Below are 18051 nucleotides of genomic sequence, written 5' to 3'. Positions count from 1 at the left end.
AAAAATTTGTTGACGGATGGCGTAAATGTAGAGAAAATATTGTTAAGAAAAGAACCACTAACACAAATTATTGGGGAGACAAACCATACATATTCTGCGATGACCTCTTTGGTTGAAGACAGGGTTTCTAGACAAATATTAAATGAACAAAGCATGATTATTAAGGAAAGAAACCCTGTCCAAGTCTCAACAAATCCCAGAGTCCACCACTTCAACAGATGGTTGGCTGACAATCCCCAAAACAAGTGCATGTGCACGTAAACTTTGCCAACGGAAACGTATTAAAAATGCTAAAACTACAACTTCAAAAAGGGCAAAAATACAGTGAACCTTAGTGGTAAAAATCTACGGCTTATCAAAATGGGACCACCATGTACAAAATGTATAAATATTATGTTAGATAGGAAAGTACATATTACTATATAATGACTAAAAATAATTAAAAAAAAATAAAAAAATATATGGACCCCAAGGTAGAACCACGTCCTCGTCGTGTGGTCTGGAAACACGCTTAAATAATAAAGATGGCAAAGCGTGGCTGAGAGTTCTACAAATAAAGCATCGAATTGACATAACAAGAGTACACTTAGAGCATAGTATTAAGCAAATGAATCAAAATATTATATTCCATTATGCCCGCTCCATATATATCTCCATTCGTTTATTCATACTTTGACTTTGATGAAAACAGATACATACATTATCTTATACATATTCTTCATATTTAAAAATAAAAAAAAGAAGCTCAATCTCTTTCTTCTTCACAAATATTAAATTTCTTCATCTACCAATATACTAATATAAACTTCACAATCTCTTTCTTCCTCACAAATGTTTCATTTCTTCGTCTATCTATATAATAAACCATTTTAATAAGACATATCTGCTCGTATATTTTAAAAGAAACCATTAAATACAAATTTCTTTATATCTAATAAAAAAAAATGTTTTCTTGTCGCTGAATAGTCTTCTTGTCGCTTGTTGTCGCTTCTTGTCGCTTGTTGACGCTTGTTGTCGCTTCTTGACGCTTGTTGTCGCTTTTTAACGCTTGTTGTCGCTAATTAGTGAGACCCGTATATTTATACAGTTCTTCTCCGTTATTCATTTATTCGTCCCCGCAAAGTATGGTAGCCAGAAAAAGAAAAACAAGTTTTTCCATACCATACTATGTATAACTTAACTTTGCAATAAAATAATATATTACTTTGCGAGTTACTACATATTTCTACTGATTTTCTTCCTATAACTAAAAACCATAAAAATATTAACTCCGAAACTAGAGACAGGGAATGTCACGTGATTAACAAAATGTCTGCGCCCATGAATTTCATTTCCAGTAAATCAGCTGGCCTAATTGGTAAAACAGTGCTTAATTCTCACTTGGAGCGAGTTAAATTGAGTCAGATTATAGTTTCTAATACTTATGTGCAGATAATGTCCAACAGAACTAGCAAAAAAACTGTTTTCAAGATTTAGATTCATCACATAAATCATACAAATTATACACCTACAAATCGCTATTTAATCCAAGTTTATTTAAAATGTATGATATCTTGATTTAAGGAAAGTTAATGTAATATGTGTTGTTTGACATGCAGACTTTAAGTTAAGCTTTTGATATCATTTATTTGATTTATGTTGTTACATTACTGCATTACTATTATTTTAGAACGAGACACAAATGGAGATGTTTTATGGACCTGGTCCTATCCAAATGTTTCAGAAGAAGAAAGAAACTTTTTTCTTCAGAAGAGTCAGTTGACCATGACTACAGATGGGATAATTCCTTTTATATATAGTCAATGGAGAAGAAATTGGTATTACATAAAGACATATCAAGTGACAGAGGAGGATCGTCTATCAAGAGTTTGTAGTATACATACATGTATACTGTGGATTCATTATTATAAATTTTGTTGGATACCAATTTTGTGGATTTTGTGGTTACCTTGGAACCACGAATTCCAATGTCCAACAAATTCCAAATTTTATATATAGGCAGACTTTGGCAAAGCCACAAAATCAAATATTCACAGAAATACAAGTTTTCCTTAATCAAGGATTTGTATATACAAATCCTTGCCTTAATCAATGAAAAATTGGTGCCCACGAAATTTAAATGAATCCACAGTACTTAGTTTAAAAGAAGTCTGAGTACAATGTCAGAATAGGTAACAAAAGAAACTAATCAAAATGACAATGATAAATAAATGAACAAATGACTACAATCAGTTACTACTATAAACCAGCTCAAGACCTTTAATGGTTTACTTTTACATATTGTTACTTGGATGGAGAGTTGTCTCATTGGCACTCATGAATCATACCTTATCTTCTTATATCTACATGTATATACCAGGAACATGACATATGCATTATATAACCATTTAAATGTGTTACATGATGGAATTATACCTTTATTTCATCAATCAGATTTTTATGATACAAAATATATCTATAATCTGACTAATTTTTTTTAGTAATGAAAATATTAATTCATTGATTTGAAACTTGAGATGAGATAGGTTTTGCAATAAGAAAAATTCATATTTTAAATGTTGATACCATTATTTGTTTGCACCATTTCCTGAGACAGGAATAATTAGTCTACCAATTTGTTCAAGAACTGCCAAAATCAATGCATGTTAAAACTTATTAATTTTTACTATACATTAAATTCATTTTGAAGAAAGTTTGCTATTTCTTGTGAACTGATGATATAATCCATATACCAATAAATATACTCTTTTAATGGGCTTTCTACATTGACTAGAGGTATAGGGGGAGGGTTGAGATCTCATAAACATGTTTAACCCCGCTGCAATTTTGTGCCTGTCCCAAGTCAGGAGCCTCTGGCCTTTGTTAGTCTTGTATGACTTTTAATTTTAGTTTCTTGTGTATAATTCAGAGTTTAATATGATGTCCATTATCACTGTACTAGTATACATATTTTTTAAGGGGCCAGCTGAAGGACGCCTACGGGTGCGGGAGTTTCTCACTACCTTGAAGACCCATTGGTGGCCTTCGGCTGTTGTCTGCTCTATGGTTGGGTTGTTGTCACTTTGACACATTCCCCATTTCCTTTCTCAATTTTATTTGCTCATTGTTGAAGCCTATATGATGACATATGTACATAGATACAGGAAGATGGGGTATGAGTGCCAATGAGACAACTCTGCATCCAAGTCACAATTTATAAAAATAAACCATTATAGGTCAAGGTACACAGAGCATTGGCTCACACTGAACAGCAAGCAATAGAGGTCCCCCAAAAAATGCTAGTGTAAAACCCTTCAAATGGGAAAACCAACAGTCTAATCTATAAAAAAAAAACAGAAACAAAAAACACTTATGAACCACATCAACAAACAACAACTACTGAACATCAGATTCCTGATGTTTACTTCTACTTCATTTTGTCTATGGTAGAGAGTGATCTCAATTGGCAATCATAGTTTTATATTTAATATCTCCAAGAATGATGATAATGTATGTCCAGCAGCAAGTTACAAATTGATCAATTACTGTTTCAAGATTTTCTGATAAACTTTGATTTAGTTTAGATTAATATTACATTTCAAAGTTCAAATTCTCTTTTAATTGATATCACAATATATAGTCTTCTTTAAAATGATCAATATAATACATGCCAAGTTTGCAACAGAGTGGGACTTGCTACTTGTACACTAAAAGTTGTAATTTACCATGTTTTTTAGGTAACACATTTTTCACTAGTTCTGGTAACAAAAGACTTCAATCCTGAAAAATATGAAGTACTCTGTAAGATTTTATGCATGAAATACAGAAAAACAGGAAATCCAGCATCCATGTTAGAGTTATACTTACATGTATTAACAAGGGGATCATGTGCAACTGATGAAAATGGTCGATTTTCTGTTCGAGATTTTGATGTAAAAAGAGCTTTTATCAATTCAAAAATAAAAGGTATAGTGCATAAGATAAGATAAGATAAGATAATTTTATTAACCAATCATGGTGCCCAAAATTTGAGCTATACAATCAAATGAATTATAAAATAAAGAACAGTAAATGATTAGACTTATTAGAATGATTAAAGTACATTTAAACTAAAAACATGAATACACATTCACAAAAAGTAACATGATTATAAACCATGTTATTGACAAAACATAAAGTTGTTTTGGGTGCCACTGTGACCTGGAGAAATTACATAATTTTAAAGTCCTATGTCTATGGGAGACAACTCCTGATCTATTATATTACATATATATAAAAAAAAATCTCTACCTTTTCAAACTACATTGATATTTTTTAAGAGTAACAAATGAATCTTCATATGAAAGAATTCAAACAAATTTCATTTCATCAGATAACCTTGGAAAATTTTGAATTTAGAATATAAATTAGACAGATGTTGAGATCTAGTATCTTTTAGAACAGGACATTTAAAAAAAAAATGTAGTTCATCTTCAACTGCGTTCCTACATAGCTTGCACTTTCTGTTTTCAGCTTTAATATCAATATACCTCCCTCTTTCAATTTCAAGATCGTGACAGATCATGCATATATATACATTTTGATAGCTCATTTGTATTACTTGATTTATTTCACTTGACTGTGCATAGTTTAACCAGCTTGCTTATTAAAGACCAGTCCATCTATAGACAGGAGTTTTAGGATAAACTCATCAATGAAGTGTCCAGTTATTCGTCCCATATCATACACTCGGTTCTTTTGTATATCCGTTTAGTGACACTGATAGGTGATTAGAAATCAATAATATTTATAAAAGCAATCATCCTAATCGCACACATCTCTAAATAGGCTGTCCTTATTCAAATTGAAACGTAAGCTCTCCCCAATCAGTTGAAATAACATTGGTAATATCTATGTTTTATACAGGATGATCTTGCAAATAAATACTATTTCAGATCAGCATTTGGAAATACTATTATTTTTGCAATAATTAAGATGAAATTGTTTATCATACAATTTCAGTGTATGATAAGTTTAGAAGGATAGATTTTTTAGTTTTTGTATTTACATTGTATCTTTTATTAAATTTCTTAAACATAGAACGACTGGTGCACCTTGTACATCCACCTTCTCACCAGGTAATATCAATCATGATCTCGCAGTATTATTGAATCTGTGACCAAATTTATATGGATACATACATTAATTATCAATGTCAATAAATGAGAAAAAGACAGGACATGGTTGGATGTATCATGGTATATGGGACAATTTATAGAAAATAGTAGTAATACTTATGTATTAATTTCTGCTCTTGACAATTGGTGCAAGGGTTTCATTTATGAGCTAAAGAGCTTTCTTCTTTTCATGAGATTTATCTACTACATGTATTAGCTTTAAAGTAGTGTTACCTTTTTACAATTATGTAGCTGCATATTTTTTTGAAGAAACTTGACATGACTGACACAGACATGATTATATCTTTTTTACAACTAGTAAATTTTGATTTTTTTTCATTATCCTTTCCAGAATTTATGGTTGGTGTTTTTTATTTGACTAATTCAATTTTTTATATTTATGATATATTTATTTTTTGAGTAATCACATATTGATAACAATTTTTTTGATTTACAGACATAGTCACCACATTTGGATTAGAAACAATACTCATATACACAGCATTATTATTAAAGAAAAGAATAGCTGTCTATTATCCTCAGAACCAGTTAGAAGATTTATTACAGTTTATTAGGTAATATTTCATTAGAAATAACATTAATAAAAGAAGATGTAGGTGTTCATAAATGAGACAGCAACCAAGCAATACAAAAATAATTCCTCACAATTCTTCTGATGTCAACATAATGTCTTCTACAATAGACAAAATGTTCTATACAGTATGTCTCTGTGACGTCAAGAATGGCCTATTTAATCAAAACAGTTGGGTATGAAGAGTTAATCATATTGTGAATTTTTTCTGTCATTGCATATTCTTTTAGTTTACATGTATATTTTGTGATAGGGTCAGTTTATGGGGGACCACTATAGCTTATCAATGTTTGTTTTGAAGAAAAGCTTATTTATTTGTTATTTGGGCATATTTGCTGTTCGTTGTGAGTCAATGCTCTGTATTGAAGACAGTACTTTGACCTATTATGGTTTACTTTTACATGTTGTGACTTGGACAAAGAGTTGTCTCATTGGCAATCATACCACATCTTCCATTATCTATAATACATCTATGTGACTGTTCATCATTTAGTCTCTAGGTTGTGCTTCTTGCCTCGATTTTTGGAAATGTTTTAATTTTTAGTTTTTGCAAGGTAGTAATATTATTTTTTTATCAAATCATGAATCATGGTCAAAACAAGGACATATGTATACCATTTTTTTTTCATTATCATTTTAGATCCTTGCCTACCTTCGTATGGCATAGACAGAATTGGGATATAGCCTATCCTTATGTAGAACTTGATTCTACAGAATTAGAAGATCTATCACAGAAAAATAGTTTTGTAGCAGGTTTTACAGATGCTTCTATAGAGGGAAGGTAAATTGATAATATATAATATATAGTTGATAAATAATTATTTTAGATATGCTGGTGGAGCAACATTAAACCTGAAGTCAATACAGAGTTTAGCAAAGCATGATTTCTTAAATACTTAGATTTTGCTTTAAATAACTGTGGGCATTCTCTGATATCATATAATTTTTTTTGTGTGAACAGAGTAAGATTAATAGCCTAAAGTACAATGTTAACCCTGCTTCCATGTTTATGTTCATATCCCAAGTCATCAATGGTTGTTTGAAGTCTAAACTGAATGCTTTTATTTTCTTTGAGAGTTCAGAATAGGTAGCAAATTTAAAGTCTAAATGAATTTCAAGATTATGAGCAATTTTTAAAGGCTTAACTTTATCTCTTGTTTACTTTGATATTTTGTGCTGAAAGTCTTTATTGTTTTGTGTTGTTAGTTTGCAGTCTCATTAATGTATACCTGATAACTCCAACAGAAGTTTTCATGTATTAATATTGACTATTTCAAAGACTATAAAATAGAAAGTTTGATTTTTCCCCCCTTCATATGGAATAGTTATAAAGCTCCCATAAGAAATCAAGTTTTTAACAGTTTATTATTTATTTGCTTTCAGAACAGATTTATATGATATATTTGTTAATCCTTCGACCAGCCAGATAACTACAGCCACTCATGCCAAAGGTATATATATATATGCATATTTTACAAACTTTGTTTACAGCCTGATGAAACCATAAAAAATATTAAAACCTTTTCCATTCAATCTAAATTGCATATGAAACTACAGAGACATGTTTTAAAATTGAGAATGGAAATGGGGAATGTGTCAAAGAGACAACAACCCGCCCAAATAAAAAACAGCAGCAGAGGGTCACCAACAGGTCTTCAATGTAGCGAGAAATTCCCGCACCCGGAGGCGTCCTTCAGCTGGCCCCTAAACAAATATATACTAGTCCAGTGATAATGAACGCCATACTAATTTCCAAATTGTACACAAGAAACTAAAATTAAAATAATACAAGACTAACAAAGGCCAGAGGCTCCTGACTTGGGACAGGCGCAAAAATGCGGCGGGGTTAAACATGTTTGTGAGATCTCAACCCTCCCCCTATACCTCTAACCAATGTAGTAAAGTAAACGCATAACAATACGCACATTAAAATTCAGTTCAAGAGAAATCCGAGTCTGATATCAGAAGATGTAACCAAAGAAAATAAACAAAATGACAATAATACATAAATAACAACAGACTACTAGCAGTTAACTGACATGCCAGCTCCAGACTTCAACTAAACTGACTGAAAGATTATGATTTCATCATATGAACATCAGGCACAATCCTTCCCGTTAGGGGTTTAGTATCATACCATCATAACATATATGAGAAGAACATAACCCGTGTCATGCCAACAACTGTTTTTAGAATAAATGTGTTTAGTTCCGATGCAAAGGATGTATTGAAGTTGATCAGGATTTCAGCTGACGGTCGCCATTTTCGCAATTTGCGAAAAAATAATTATTATGGCGATTAAAATAAGTCATTGGCGAAAGAATTTGGCGAAAGAGATATATATACGATTTATTTTCAGCCATCTTGTTTATTTACATTTTTTCGGGTTTCTCGGGTTTTACCTCATCAGACAATATACTCGGAATTCACCTTGAACTCGTTTAGATTTTGACAGAAAATCAATAATCAGCTGATTGCATTTTGTGATATCTACAACAAAGGACTAAAGGTGTTGATTATATTGTTTGACAAAATGATATGGTTAAATGGCGTCCCTCACATGTCACAAAAGGATCATTTATTAACTACTTTGTGACGCACGTGTTCAAAGCAAGCCTTTGACGTCTCCTCTCCTTCTTTAAATAATAATCCAGAAAAGAAAACTGTTGGTATGATGATTTAAAACTTTATCCTTTGACTTTGCTATAGATAATTGATTTTTTTTAAAGAGTACTTTAAAGTTGTTTGTGTGACACGATATGTTTCAAGCGTAATTATACGTCTCAACTTTTTCATTTACCATGGTCTAGACTAAAAGAAAACTGTCGTTATGAAGAAATCTTTGCAAAAAATTGGGAACAACCCCTCGAAAGGGAGAAACCTTTCAATTTATACCTACACCTTAAATGATGGATCAATTCCTAGTGATAAAAGCTTTTGTTTTGTTGTAAAAACCACTTCATAGACAAAAAGGGCACCTAATTTTCTTTTGAAGAAACTTTCCCAAAGAACTGTACATCTTTCTTGTATTATATGGTCAAAACATGTCCAAGAATTTTGTTATATTATGGGACTGATATCTTCTTTATTGCTCAGGTGAACCAGATATAAGTTAAGATGACTTTACCCCAGAATTTACATAATCATACCACATCTCCTTATTTTATTACTAAATGTATGATCAGTGGGTCTTGACTTGTCAATTTATATTTTACAGAATCATTTGCAATGGGAAAGCTACACAAAGATACAGCTATGTTTATGGTACAGTGTGCTGAAAAAGAAGATGTTACAGATGAACAACTAATTAAGGTGGGTTTAGAAAAGAACAATGTCTTGCAAAAAATTCCAGTAGGGGAATAACTTGTAAGTGTATGAATCTCTCTGACCACACGTTTCCATGAAACAAAGCGAATGCTGGGATTGAGTTTGGGGGTAATTGCCCCAAACATGCAGGAATTAGGGGGGCATATTAGGACCACATTTATTTTGTGTCAGAAACCTATATTATTTCAAAAATTTGATTACAATCCAAATTCAGACAGTATCAAGCTTGAATATTGTGTCCAAATTTGCCCCAGCTGTTCAGGTTCATGTTACTTAAAATCATAGTTTTTACAAACTCAACCATTCAAGTTTATAACATGGGAAATTGTTTCGACAGCGTTTTAATTTATGGTTGAATGGTACCCATGAAATGAAGAAGAATTTTATCATCTCATTTATAAAGATAAATCAACAGTATCAAAAACAATTAGGAATACTGCAAGCAAAATTATGTTAAGGTAGCCTACTTTTCATGCAATACTATATTTGTTCAGTTTTGCAGATTCAAGTTGGCATTTGTTTGATTGTTAGTTTGTGTAGACAAGGGGATATTTCATTCTTATTCTAACAGGAAAAAAAGATTTATTGGAAGCAACAATCTTATTTAAATACTGTTCTAGCTACACTTATACTGATCTGACAATGCTCCATGTTACTTTCTGTTTTAAAGATCTTTCAGAATCCTTTCATTTTTTCATAATGATACGAACCTTCAAAAATTTGTATGCAAAACTTTCATTGGCTCTTGTAATAATTTCCAGAACAGGAAGAGGAATGTGGTATTTTCAGTTCCTTTTTTTTAAGCTAAGCCTTGACACAGGATCTATAGTTCAATTAGATTGCTGTAGAAATTTCATATGTTATACAACTTAAGGGGGCTCGAGGGTATTAATCGGTTTATTTTTTAATATGATTTTGCTATTTTTTTCTATTAATGAACTTTATCATATACTCTATAGGAAAAAAAGTAAAAAAATGGGGTCAAAGTTCATTTAAGCTCACAATCTGACTGCGCAAGAAGCATGCATTTTTGTTAAGGTACTTTTTTCTGTTGAACTAATAGAAGAAATAAAAAAAGAACTAAATTACCAAAAATGCTTAAATTAAAGAGTTGTTTAGTGTTAGTAAAGGTTATTTGAAAAAAGCATAAAAAATATAGGTGACTGATGAGTTAAAAAAAAAACCCCAATTTTAATGCCAAAAAATGGCATTTTTGGATCAAAGGGAGATAATTTAGAGCTTTTCAATGATACAAACATTTTAATAGTCATCTGGGACCAAAACTTGATTTTTGTTCCATATCATTAAGTAACGACTAATAGTATAATAAATAAAATTTGTAATGAAAAAAAAAATGTTTAAAATTTTGCTGAAATTTTTGAACCCTCGAGCCACCACAAGAAGAAATATGGAGCAAAGATAAGTGAAGTCTTAGAAAATGAGAAAAATATTAAAAGAATTGAATGAAAGGTAAATAAACAAAATTAATAATTGTCAAGAATTGGAAATGATAACCAGTAGCATAAAATTCTGAATACAAAAAGAATGCAAGCAAAAAGTAAAATCACAAAAATACAGAACTGAGAGGAAAATCTAATTGGAAAGTCCATAATCACATGGCAAAATCAAATAACAAAACACATCAGAAACGAATGGACAAGAACTGTCATATTCCTGACTTGGTACAGGCATTTTCAAATGTAGAAAATGGTGGATTAAACCTGGTTGTATAGTGCTAAACCTCTCCCTTTGATGACAGTCTCATCAAATTCTGTTATATTTACAATGATGCGTTAACTAAACAGACAATAATAAATAAAATATTCAAAATATGGGTACAGCAGTCATCATCGTGTAACAATTTTAAAAGGAACAATTTAACAGAACACAAAAACATCTATCTACAAAAGTAACCATGTATATTAGTTTAATGGATACTCTTACCTCCCCTTGCTAAGATAAACTTTGGTAGAACATGTCGAAATGATCAATTTCATGGTTTTATGTTTTCTTTAACCTTAATATTTGTAATCAAAGTACTTACCATTATATTAGATTGACAGAGGATTAATATTGTCAGCAATTTTTGTTATTTCTTTCAAATAAAGGTGTATATTTCCAGATTTTCCATTTTTTTATTTCAGGAAATAGCTTCCAAAACCAGAGAATTAATCAACAACTTAAAATCCTTATCAGTGACAGGGGAAGATAATAAACAATACATAACAATAGAAGTATTAAGAGAAAGAAAGATGACTCCAGCCACGGAAAATTTTCTTTTCAGTTTAGCAGCTTGTGAAGGACTGGTGCAAATGTGAATAGCTTTTGGTAACAAAATACCCAAATGGTGTCAAAATTATTAAAATACTAAATGTATAAACACTCTTCCATGTGTATACAAATGTAGTGTATATTGTTCCAACTACCAGGTATACAAGTATTTTACTTTTTAAAAGATTGTTATAATGAATGGAATGTTATGTATGATTGATTCTAAATTAAAGTTAGAATTTTGAAATATGTTTCCTTATATTCCAATACTGATTTAAGGTTTTTTATCGTAAAAAGTATTTTTTGCGACATTATAATGATATTTATTGGAAAAGATGTATATTTCCACTGATTTTATCATTAGCTAATTGGAAATAAGTATATGGACTCCAATTTTTTAAAATTGTCATTTGACTTTATTATGTTGGAAGATTATTAATTTGTACTAATTTTTAAATGAAAAAAAATCACCTATGAATTGTTTTTTGAATAAGATAAATATACAGCAAAAATGCAGTGTTTTTCTTCGAAAAATCATGTAATCTAATTAATATGATTTTTTTTTTCAAGAACTGTTACACAGTTTAAAAGCAAAGTTATATGAAGAAGATATCCAAATATCTTTGCAAAATATTTTATCTTTTGAAACTACAAGATTGGATATATCTGTGCAGAAGATAAAAAAATTAAAAAGAAAAGAAAATTTAAGTAAATTTTTACACAATTTATCTCTGAAAGTATCACATACAGGTATTTTTATTACAATTAAGAACAAAAAAAAAAAAATGAAAATATAGCTTCTTTACAAGTTGAGACCATTGGCCTATAGAATCAAAACGTTATTGTATGCAAGATACTTTAATAACATTGTATTGCATTATCTGTAGATAAAATTATTTAACCACCTCAATTTATGTATGTTATTGTTATAAAAATTATTACTAATATAAATTGTTAAAAGTAAATATGTAAAAAAAAATATCATTATTTATATATGTTATTTATGCATGTGTCTTTTATGAAAAATTAAAATTATGCATCATAAAATATTAAATTAAAATTGCACGTTTTAAATTAATTTTGAGTTATTTAATTTTATTTATTCCTTCAAATATCTACAAATATTTTAATTTTATTAAAGAGTATAAATGTGGAACATATGTCATTAAGCAATCTTAAATAATTGAACAATTTGTTTGTTTCCACTTGACGGAGTCAAATAGCTAGACATAGGTAGCTGTTTCCGGCATCAGCGGTGGTGGCAGTGTCAACACATTGTATTAGTTTGTGATAATGTCTAGTTTATGGTGAACCACTTGTATAATGTTGGCACATTTTATTTCAGTGTAGTTTATTTGGCCCTGCCCCCTCAGTCGTGGTCTATTGTCTTAGAAACTTTTGCTTAGTTTACATGTGTTAGTTGATTAGGTCAGTTTTCAGGGAACTACTAGTGGTAGGTCAATGATATTTGGTATGTAGTTGGAAAAGCATTGACATATCTCATTTTAATGGAGAATATTTGGCCCTGGTCTCTATTGACTAATACATTAGCTTAATTTACATGTATTATGTATTAGTTTGTGACTAGGTCAGTTCAAGGGGAACCATTAGTGGTAGGCCAATGTTAATTGGTAAGCAATTGTATAATAAATCTCATTTCCATGGAGAATATTTGGCCCTGGCTTCTCAGTCACGGTCAATTGACATATACTTTAGCTTAGTTAATATGTATTAGTTTGTGATTAGATCAGTTTAAGGTGAACCCATGTGAAGCCATGTACCGTCAGTCATGGTTCATTGACTTTGAATATTTGCAATATAAAGTTTTCAACAATTGCATTATCAAAATAACAGAAAGGCGACATATCTGTGTCAACGGTTTGATTAAATACTCTTCATCTTGATCATGTCATCTCTTTTTACACAAAACTTTCCTACTAACCATAGAGAAACAAAAGATAATCACTGACCTAAACTATGTTGTTTTTGTGCTAGGTACTTACCCAGGTTGGTCAAACATCAATTAAAATGAAATTTCATTTTTATTTCAAGAACCATATAATTCATATTATTTGTTCATAAGTCAATGAGACAGCAACCCAATAAAACAAAAACATCAAGATGTCAACTTACGGTCTATAACAAATAAGGGGTATTTATAACTGTAAATTCAGAAATTATTGCATGCATTTATCATTGCTATTTAGAGGAATGGACCAAAATGAAAGATCAATTATTGCGATTTAGGGAAATCAAAGCTGCCTACATATGTATCATGTATCGGAATAAAATTGAGAATGGAAATGGGGAATGTGTCAAAGAGACAACAACCAGACCTAAGAATAGACAACAGCTGAAGGTCACTAATTGGTCTTCAATACAGTGAGAAACTTCTGCACCTAGAGGTGTGCTTCAGTTGGCCCCTAAACAAAAATGTACAAGTATACAATAATGAATGCATGTTTTAATATTTCGATACTCATTCAGTCAAATTATTCACATAAATAAAAATACTGCATTTTCAGTAAATATGTCTAGCTCTATGTCATTCTGAAATTTTGGAGAAATGAATAAAGACTGTAAAATCCACTGAAGCCTGTTGATAACAGACATCACTTACAAGGTTCAAGAAGCATGACCATGTGACAGGATTAATAATGTTTTTTTTTTATTCATCTAAGCTGGATTTATGCGAACACTCAAGATTTGGAGATTCTAAGTTTGAATACAGGTCATGAAAATAAAAATGTGATTCTTTGACTTGCAAAAACCTTATACACCATTTTAATCAACAACTGCCAATCTTGATATGTTATTTGTCCGTAGATTAAGAACTTCTTTATTTTAGAAAAACATGAGTTCATAGTTCTTTTGTAAATCAAAGTTTAAATTAAATTACCATTTACTAATTTATTTTAAATTGCTATAATGTCCATTCTTTATTTATGCAAATGAGATTATTCATATAATAACAGTATGATGGACAGCTGCCACTTTTGTTTTGGCGAATCTATATTGTAGAAGGGTGAAAACCTGGATGCTTCATACTTTGTAAACAGATGCCTTATGTTGCGAAGTTTTTGTCTTTCACAATGTCCATTGTCCTTGACCTCATTTTCATGGTTCAGTGAATACTTGATAAAAAGGTTAAGTTTTTTTGTAATGTTAATTTTTCTCTTATTATGAGTAATAGGATAACTATATTTGTTATGTGTATACTTTGCAAGTTTCTCATGCTCATCAGACAATTTTACTTAATCATGACGTCATTTCATGGATCATTGAACAAGGTTTAGTTTTGGTGGTCAAGTTCATATCTATAAAACTATAAGCAATAGGTGTAGTATATTGGGTTTATCATTATGGAAGTATTATAAGGTGTACATGTCCAATTGGCAAGTATCATCTGACCATGACCTCATTTTCATGGTTCATTGGTTATTGTTCAGGTTTGGTTTGCACTCCATTAGTCTGTCTGTCTGTCTCTGAGTGTCTGTCTGTGTATGTCTGTATCTGTCTGTCTGTGTCTTTCTCTTTCTTTGTCTCGGTGTCTGTCTCTTTGTGCTTATCTGTCTCTGTCTGTCCATCTCTGTGTTTGTCTGTCGCTGTCTGTAAGTCTTTGTTTGTCTGTTTTTTGTCTGTCTCTCTGTGTCTGTCTGGGTTTGTCTGTCTGTGTCTGACTTTCTGTTTCTGTCTCTCTGTGTCTATCTGTATGTCTGTGTTTCTCTGTCTGTGTTTCTGTGTCTTGGTGTCTATCGGTGTCTGTGTCCGTCTGTCTCTGTCTGTCTGTCTGTCTCAGTCTGTCTGGGTCTATCTCTGTGTGTCTGTATGTCTCTGTCTGTATGTATGTTTCTGTATGTTTCTGTTTGTATGTTTCTGTCTGTCTCTGTCTGTCTGTGTTTGTCTGTCTCTCTGTGTCTGTCTATGTCTGAATTTCTGTCTGTCTGTGTCTGTCCTGAAAATCATTTTTTTATTCTTTTTCTTTATGCCTGAAGATATTGATATGATATTTGGAGTAAGGGTTTATCATGACAAGTTACCTTCAATTTGATTTTTTCCTGTGTGATGATTTTGCGTTGAGTTATGGTCCTTGGACTTAGACAATTCCCTCACATAATCATTTATCACACTTTATCATGCTTGAAGATATTGATTTGAAAATGGGTCTATAGTTTCATCAAGACAAGTAACAAATCAGTTCAAATTTTGTTCCGGTCTGATGATTTGTGCAGAGTTATGGTCCTTAGACTTTTAAAAATTACTTAAATAATCAGATTTCAACACTTTTAATCGTCATGCTTGAATATTTGACTTGATATTTGTTATAATGTTTACAACATGACAAGTTATAGATCAAGTTAATGACATGTCAGTCCCTCAGGTTTTTGTGTTTTTTACCTTGACCTCATTTTCACTGGTTCATTGCTCAGTGTTAAGTTTTAGTGTGTTTTGGTCTGTTTTTCTGAAACTATAAGCAACAGGTCAACTATATTTGTTGCACAGAAGGATGCTAATCTAAATATTTCTGCCTGGTATGGTTCATCTCAGTTTGACTTCATTTTCATGGTTTATTGGTCAATGTTTAGTTTTCTTGGTTAAGTTTGTTTCTAAGAAACTATAAGCAATTAGGTCAACTATATTTATATATTGAATTATTGTTATGTGTGCATGTATTTCTAGTTTGGTTTATATGACCTCTCCTTCGTCTGTTATCTTCTCTTTGGTCGGTTTGTTGTCTCTTTGACATAGTCCCCATTTTTATTCTCAATTTTATTAATTTACCACAGTTATATCTATCAGATACAGGTTTTGATTAACTGTGACAAAGGGTCAACTGAGCTTTTTTAATCAATTGGCGTCCGTCGTCTGTCATCGTCTGTTAACTTTTACAAAATTCTTCTTATCAGAAATTTCTGGGTTCTGGTCCAAATCAAACCAAACTTGGCCACAATCATCACTGGGGTATCCTGTCAAAAGACTGTGTCCCATGACCGTCTCTTCCAACCAAGACATGGCTAAAAATCAGTAGAACATGCAAGTTTTGTCTTTTGTTCTGAAAACCGTTAAAAAAAAGAGAAATCTGATGATGTCGAAATGTTCTGAGCTCAACCAATAATCCGTATATGTCAAAACTGTTGGACGGAGTTATTGCCCTCCGAGGAAAAATTTTAGTACTCCATATCATTTTTGTCTATTATCTTGAAAACTATAAAAAAAAAAAAAAGAAAAAAAAAAAAGAATTAAACTTTCAATTGCAAAATTGATCAGAAAGACAAGTTCTACAAATAAATTTGATGGCTGAAATCGTCAATTGACTCCTTACATGAGTTATTGACATTGATTACGATTTGTACATTTTTAGCGTTTTTATCTTGAAAATTATAATAGATTGAAAGCCGGAAATTTGGAGAAACAAAATTGATTATGAAGACAAGATCTACAATTCAGAAAATATGACAAGAATCGTCCTACGACTTCTCATTTTTATTATTGCTCATTAATGACGATTTTACCAATAACCTCATATGATAAAAATATAATAGATAGATAGTAACTTAAATGATAAAAAAAATTCGCAAGGGTTCCGCGGAACCCAGTGTCTCGCCTACTTTTGCTGTTGTCTATGGGGGGAAATTTTCCTCTAGATACTATTTTTTTGATTGTAAAAAGCTTCTGTCCAAGTTTGGTAAAAATCCAGAACGGTTTAGGAATCTAATAGATATTTTAAAAACTTTAACTGCAGACTGCATATAATGTTAACTGAAAGAAAAACTAAGTCCATTTATAAGAAATATACGGATACACAAAATTTCCTTGTAGATACTAGCTTTTGATAATACACGAGCTTCTGTCCAAGTTTGGTACAAATCCAAGATAGTTTTGGAAAGTTTATATTGAATTTTTAAAACTTTAACCACAGAGTGAATGTAATGTTAGATAACTGGCAAAATAAAAGTAAGTCCATAAATAGGTAAAATACGGACAAACAGTATTTCTTTTACAAAATTTACATCTGGATACTATCTTTTGATCATAAACAAGCTTCTGTTCGAGCTTGGTAGAAAAACAGGGTAGTTTAAGAAAGTTATTAAAATTAAAAAAAAAAAAAATAACCACAGAGTGAATGTTATGTTCACTGGCAGAAAAAAACTAAGTCCATGTATAAGTAAAATAGTAAAAAGGATTTTTTTTTACAAAATTTACTTCTGTTTATTATGCTATCATCATAAACAATCTTCAGTCCAAGTTTGGTAGATATCCAGGAAATTTATTAAAATTTAAAACACTTTAACCATAGAGTGAAATTCAATATTTGTGGACGACCCCGACGCTTTTGCGTCGCATGCTCGACTAGAAATTATAAGCAAGACAAGATCTACTAACAAGTTAAAATTAGCCGATATTGTTAGAAGACCGTTACTCTTTACAGGAACGATTGCTATTAGACTAGGATATTTTTCACTCTCTTTTATGTTATGAGCCAGAAAATAGAGAGAAACTAAACAGGCTGAACTATCAGCAATAAAAGATAAAAAAAAAAAAAAAAAAAAAGATTGATTGATGTCATGAATTTTATTCTCGTTTACAATATTTAATAGTATCCATTTTTGAAAATGCATATATTCCAAGGTGAGCCACATTTACAGGCTGCTTAGATCCTCTAGTTTAGTTATACAAGTATCCCATCCACGTCTGCGGATTTCATACGGTTGCATATATGTAGAT

General features: G+C 31.1%; 1 protein-coding gene across 1 annotated transcript; it reads left to right on the top strand.

Annotated features, from left to right (window-relative positions):
* The first annotated feature begins 1287 nt into the window (after positions 1-1287).
* On the top strand, positions 1288-12403 carry LOC139520322 (DENN domain-containing protein 10-like). The gene is made up of 8 exons (XM_071312859.1): positions 1288-1357; positions 1670-1866; positions 3717-3945; positions 5593-5710; positions 6368-6508; positions 7111-7178; positions 8945-9039; positions 11199-12403. The coding sequence occupies exons 1-8, from the start codon at positions 1309-1311 to the stop codon at positions 11370-11372; spliced, it is 1071 nt and encodes a 356-aa protein (XP_071168960.1). The 5' UTR covers positions 1288-1308; the 3' UTR covers positions 11373-12403.
* The last annotated feature ends 5648 nt before the right edge of the window (positions 12404-18051 follow it).

The sequence above is a fragment of the Mytilus edulis genome, chromosome 4, assembly GCF_963676685.1.
Source record: "Mytilus edulis chromosome 4, xbMytEdul2.2, whole genome shotgun sequence".
Lineage (NCBI taxonomy): Eukaryota > Metazoa > Mollusca > Bivalvia > Mytilida > Mytilidae > Mytilus > Mytilus edulis.
The sequence above is the reverse complement of the archived record's forward strand: the minus strand, read 5'-3'. Positions and strand labels throughout refer to the sequence as shown.